General features: G+C 28.2%; 1 protein-coding gene across 1 annotated transcript; it reads left to right on the forward strand.

Moving 5' to 3' along the window:
- Nucleotides 1-2258: 2258 nt before the first annotated feature.
- Nucleotides 2259-3995, forward strand: LOC136088613 (uncharacterized). The gene is made up of 2 exons (XM_065812756.1): nt 2259-2575; nt 2800-3995. Exons 1-2 carry the CDS (start codon nt 2274-2276, stop codon nt 3425-3427), a joined length of 930 nt encoding a protein of 309 aa, XP_065668828.1. The 5' UTR covers nt 2259-2273; the 3' UTR covers nt 3428-3995.
- The last annotated feature ends 2651 nt before the right edge of the window (nt 3996-6646 follow it).

The following is a 6646-nucleotide window of genomic DNA, read 5'->3' on the forward strand; positions in this document are numbered from 1 at the left end:
CTAGATGAAACTTGATCTAAAATGGAAATATTTAAACAATTAAACTGTGCGCAGTTTGATCTAAAATGGAAATATTTATATATATACGATATGATCAACTAGATAATATATAAACGGTATGATCAACTAGATGGAACTTGATCTAAAATGGAAATATTTAAACAATTAAACTGTGCGCAGTTTTATATTGTATAGTTTGATCACTTGCTGAGCATCAATCTAATCTAAGTTGACTTATTATTAAATGTGGGTTTTGTAGGCTCTGTGGTCTTCAAATAAATATAAGTAAATAAATATATTTATTAACTTACAATTATTTCTATACTTCTCCAAGTGTTCCAAGATATAGAAGATATTGTTTTTCTGATGCAAATACATTAAGTACAATTCCTACTACATAATATTTATACATAATCAGAAAATCAAATAGCGCATTTTTTTAATATGGAAAATAATTATTTTAAATTGATTGTGATAGCACAGTTGTTAGGGTATGGGCAATGTACTTTTTCTTATACAACTAAAACTCAATATAATAAGTAAATCTTAACCTTAGTCTGTGAAATATTATTATTAGAAAAGCATATATTACATATGATTCTAAAATATTTACAAAAAAAAACCATTTTAAATCTTACACTTTTTTTTCCATCTTAATTTTGCTAGCTCCTCTGAAAAATTTGCCATAATTATATTATTTTGCCACAATTAACATACTTGTATTTTTGTTTTCGCAGCCATTTCAAAGTTTTAGTTCTGTGTTCATCGTGTTCGTCATATTCTGAAAACATATCAAACTTAACTGAAAATTCTATTATATTAGAGCAAGTATATTACATAAGGACAGATTTGGGTATTTAAAAAAAAAAGTACAGTTTTAATATCATTAGATAACCAGAAATTGTTTAGATTTGTGCAAACATAAGGAAGTATTATCTTATCTTACTTCACATTCCATTACAAACAGTTTCATGAGAACTGTTTGGTGTTGTTCAATTTATGCCTCTAAATTAATAGTGGCTTGTTGCAGCTGCTTGTCACCATTTGCTTCTACATATATATTTAACTAAATACATGATATTATTACATGAATCTAAAATTATAGGCTAATATTTTTAATATATTTAATAGCATTTAGAAATTTAGTTCAATAATTCTCAATAACAACTCAAATAATTAATACCAAATAAACTCAAATAATTAATAACAAATAAACGCAAACAATTAATAACAAATAATTTCAATATTTTTTAAAAAAAATCCAAAAAATATTATTAGAAGATTTTTTAAAACTACATTCATGTTACTTTGAAATTTGCAACATTTGACTTCCTTTTTGTTGATCGAGAAGAATATACTTTTTGCATACTACAAAAACACATATATAAAAATATATAACATTTTCTCATATATTTCTCAACTAAAATTTTTTTAATTTGCATAACTAAATTACGTAACTTTTATTTCAACTTATTATTGCATATATGTGTATATATATATATATATATATATATATATATATATGTATATATATGTATATATATGTATATATATATATATATATATATATATATATATATATATATATTTATATATATATATATATATATATATATATATATATATGTATATATATATATATATATATATATATATATATACATATATATATAATTTTTAGGGTCCCCGCCAGTTCGATTTTGGGCCAAAATTGTCGGGTGTTTTAAACGCCTGGCGGGGACCTTTAAATTTATCTAAATTTATCTTCTTTTTTTTTAAATGTTATATGTTGGATTGAATGTTTATCACATAAAAGGAGCATGTCGAAAAAATAAAGAAATTAGTCTACATAATATTTTGAAATTGGTGAAAAATCCAAATTTTCTTTCACAAAAACCTATTTTATTACTCGGATGCGTATAAAAAACTTTTTTTATACCCTAATAAACTGTTTCCAAACCCGGAAAAAACTATAATTTGAATAGTTTTTTTATTAGTGTTAAATGAAGTCTAAAAAAAATAATAATTGGATCCATGGAGTAACATGCCCCGGACACTAACCTTAATGGCCCCTACTTAATAAACATTAGAGAGCAATAAATTGAAAATCCGGAAATTTGATCGGAAAATATTTTTAGAAAATGTATATACCAAGGTACTTAAATAATAATTTAAAATTTAACAACTACTTTCCAATGCGAAGACAAAGTATTTAAACTAAATTTGCGTTACTAATAAAAAGTGCTTTAATATTTTTTTAAATAATATTCAAAATGGCTAAAATTACGAGACTAAAAGCTAGAGCTTATTCATTTGAAGAAGAAAGCCTGATAGAAAACTTAACTCAGATAACTTTTGCAACAAATAAAGAATTAATTCTTAACTTTCAGTTTAAAAGATCTAGTAACAAGTTAACTCCATCCAAAAGGTTTATTGGTTGTACTGATGGGCCCGATAAATTCGCAAAGTGCTCCGGATTTGTCAATTGCCCTGACAACTGTATTCTTTATGCAGTAAAAAAACCATGGTTAGACGGAGGTTATAAAGATGGATTATTAACGGATAAATCTATAAGGTAAGTTTTATAATTTCAATTTATAATAAAATAGTTATTATAAATTTGTATAATCATTCGAACTTAATAAGCTAGTAGATGATTAAGGTTTTTTTGTAGTACCACTGCAACTAATTTTTTTAGTTGTTATTACGTGTGGATTATAGCTTAATAATGCAAAATATAAGGTGCATCTTAAAGTTAATATTTCTATTTTATTTAATGTATTATCTTAATTTTTTCAGGAATAATATTACTCGTTTAATCGATAGTTGGGAGACATTAAAGAAAAGTAAGAATAAAGACTCTAAAGCAGCAGAGAAATCTAGGGAAGAATTCAAAAAGAAGGGGGAGCAGGTATTTTGGATTGGTAAAGATAATATTAAGGAAATCTTAAAAAAAACGAGCCTTGATAAACTTTCATACTATGTTGATATCCAATTTTTAAAAGACCAAAAGTCCAGTCGTCTAATGACTTTGGGGAGCAAAGACATGAGATATAAAACGGTAAATAAAGATAAGAAGCCTTTAAAAAGTTGTAATATTAAACAGTTACCCCAAATAGACGAATCAACTACAGATCTAGAGCTTCTCTCAGATATCAGTGACGTGAGTACAGAATCAGATATTTCTTTTGATTTATCGCAACCCGGCCCAAGTAACGCAAAACAAGAGTTAAGGAAAGGTTTTGTTATAGATATTGCCATGACATCAGTCTCAAAAAATATTTCATCAAGAGATCTAGTGCATGTATGTACGGATTTAATCGTAAGTTCAGGCGGAAATGTGGCTGATTTTTCAGTGTCTCAACTATTTGGCGAGCTCAAAAAAAATCTATTCGGGAAAATGCTGAACAATATAAGAAAAATGTAAAAATTGCTACCGCTAAAGCTACTTTTCCCATAATAGCACATTTTGATGGAAAAATTATCGAAGACATCACAGAAGGTATAAAATCAAAAAGAGATCGATTTGCGGTCTCGGTAAATATTGAAGGTAAAATGAAGCTCCTTGGCATTCCAGCAATTGATCGTGGTACTGGACAGGCTTAATACGATGCTTTAGTTAAAATACTGGATGAGTATGGAATATGTGATGACGTGAAAGGTTTATGTTTTGATACAACAGCTACAAATACAGGAAGACTTTCTGGTACAAATGTCAGGTTTAGTCATAAACAAAACTCAATTCTACTAGAGCTGGCTTGCAGGAGGCATGTTTATGAGTTACATCTAAAACACTTCTGTGAAAGACAGTGCAGTGGAAAAACTAAATCTCCAGAAAACCTAATGTTTAAACGGTTCCAATTAAACTGGAATGACATTAAAAGTAGCATTGACTCTTCAAAGTTTGTAAAATATGACACTCAATCTATTGCTACCACTTTCTTAGAAATCCATAAACTCGATGCTGTAAAATATTGCGAGATTGCTCTAAAAAAAAACACTTCCCAGAGGAGACTACAAGGAGTTATTGAAACTAACCCTAATGTACTTATGCCCTGAAAGAGATTTTAAAATTCAAGCTCCAGGGTGCGTGTCTCATGCACGTTTTATGTCCAAAGCTATTTATTATCTCAAGATTCGGATATTGAACTTGCAACTGTCTTATGAATTGACAGACGATCAAAAGAACAAAGTGCAGTCTACTGCTGAGTTTATCTCAATCTTTTATACCGTCTGGTTTTTAAAAACCTCTTTACCTTACGCTGCGCTTTACCAAGATATAAAAGCCTATTGGCAAATGACAAAATATAGAGGTTACGTAAAACAATATGTTCAGAATTCTGAAACAATTTTAAATGGAATTGATGCCACAATGGTTTCAATGGAATCACATTTATGGTACCTTGATGAAACTTTAATTCCGCTGGCTCTTCTAGACCAAGGTATTTCTGTTGCAGAGAGAGAAGAAGTTGCAAAAATGGTCTTTTCGAAACCAGTTCCTGAATTTTTTCGGCATTCCGAAAAATTAAATTTGTTAAAAACTCTTAACTTTAACCTAGAAAAACCACCAAGTATTGCCCAACTAGTGGGAGAAAACTCTTGGTTCATATTTAGTTTGTTAAACCTTACTAAGCTAAATGATAAACTTTGGTTAAACAGCCCGGCACCACTATGGGAGTATATTGAACAGTTTAAGATTTTTTCCCAGTTTGTTTCCAACCTTGCAGTGGTTAACGACGTTTCTGAAAGATCTATTAAAGTTGTATCAGACTTTGTAAATAACGTTCACAATGAAGACGATTGTCAGGACTTACTGCTAGCTATTCACCAAAGGAGAGAAAACCTTAACAAGGCAAAGACTGAAGAAGATTTGCAATTAGCATATCAAGCAATTACAAAATAGATAATATAGTTTTTAAATGATGACTTTTATTTAATGATGTAATATTGATTTGTAAATATGTATTTTTTATTTAATTATACTTAAACATATCATTCTTTTTTATTTTTTATTTTTTACAAAACCAAAAAAAACTTTGCAACAATACCAAGAAAATCATTTAAAGTTGAAAAGCTACCATATACTTTCTAATCTTGAGGCAATAAAACTAATAACAACAATACCACTTTTAACAATGTTGCAGTAAGTTCATTAAGTCTTTTTTTATTATAAAAATAACTAAAATAAACAATTGTTATTAGGCTATTAAGGTTAGCGTAAGGGTTAGGTTACCTCGAAGGATAAAAGAAATTTTTTTTTAGACCTGTATATACCTCATTTGACACTATTATTAAAAAAATCTAGGTTATTGATTTTTCCGCGTCTGGAAACAGTTTATTAGAAAATCAAAAATGTTTTTTATACGCGATTGAGTGATAAAATAGATTTTTAAGATGGAAAATTTGGATTTTTCACCAATTTTAAAAGATTCTGTAGGCTAATTTCTTAATTTTTTCAACATGCTCCATTTATGTGATTAATATTCAATCCAACATATAACATTTAAAAGAATAAAAAAAAAATTTCGATAAATTTTAAGGTCCCCGCCAGGCCTTTAAAACACCCATCATTTTTGGCCCAAAATCGAACTGGCGGGGACCCTAAAAATTAAATTTTTTTAATTTTTTTTTGCTCAAACTTATTTTTATACAAATAGTCAATTTATAAATCGATTCGCAAGTTCGATTTCAAAAATTGATAAAATATGAAACACCCTAATATATATACATAGTGATTTCGCCGGTTAACAAATGGTTTCAAAAACCGGATAACAGTTCCCATCATTTTGCGGTTAACCGACTATTCGGTTACGGAGGGGGTTAATAAAAGGAGGGGGGATTTTTTATAAAAAATTTTAATTTATAAATTCAAATTAAAAAGTTTTTTACAAAACACGAATAAAACTTTTTAATTCTAGCGCGGCTTGCTGTCAAATGCACATTTTCTATCAACCGTTTTATCATAATTTCAATATAATTTAATTTGCTTTTACTTTGGTGAGAAATAAACTAAGTTCGACGATTTTTAAAGCTTGTTTTCTTGTTGAACTTTTTGTTTTTATTTGTAACTGATATAATTATTTTTTAATTTTTAGGCCGATTTTCATAGTTTTTTTTTTTAAATCAAAGGAAAAAATATAACTTTGATAACAAGTAAAAATTAATAAACGGGGGGGTCTTAATAAGCTTGGGGTGGGTGGGAAAAATAATCAAAAATTAATAAACGGGGAGGGGGGGGAGGTGACGTTTATTAGGAACTCGAGAGTAAAAACATGGAAAAAGACATTACAAAAAAATTACACATAAAGTCGTACAAACATATTAACAACCACTATCAAATATATATGCACTATAATTACAAAGCCACTTGACGTCACGGAACATTCTAACGTTTAACTTAATATAATTACAAATTATAAGCCCTGCAAATTTTTTTTTATCAAAAAGTTTTAATATCAGCGGATTTTTAAAAGCATTCTCTCATATAAAAACATTTGATCAGGAAAAGAAAGATGTTATAAAGTTAAATTGCGTGTATTTAAAAAACTTATTGTTATGCAGACATAGATTGAAGCATGGATAAACTTGAATGTTCTCTTGATTGCTTTGCAATGACATCGCAAATGGTGGACGCTTTTTTCAAACG

This window comes from Hydra vulgaris, chromosome 12 (assembly GCF_038396675.1).
Source record: "Hydra vulgaris chromosome 12, alternate assembly HydraT2T_AEP".
NCBI classification, from domain to species: domain Eukaryota; kingdom Metazoa; phylum Cnidaria; class Hydrozoa; order Anthoathecata; family Hydridae; genus Hydra; species Hydra vulgaris.

Excerpts from the sequence above, each read along its gene's own strand:
- LOC136088613 (XM_065812756.1), top strand. The coding sequence starts at position 2,274 with ATGGCTAAAATTACGAGACTAAAAGCTAGAGCTTATTCATTTGAAGAA. Across the intron at positions 2,576-2,799 it reads TTAACGGATAAATCTATAAG|GAATAATATTACTCGTTTAA; the intron begins GTAAGTTTTATA and ends TAATTTTTTCAG.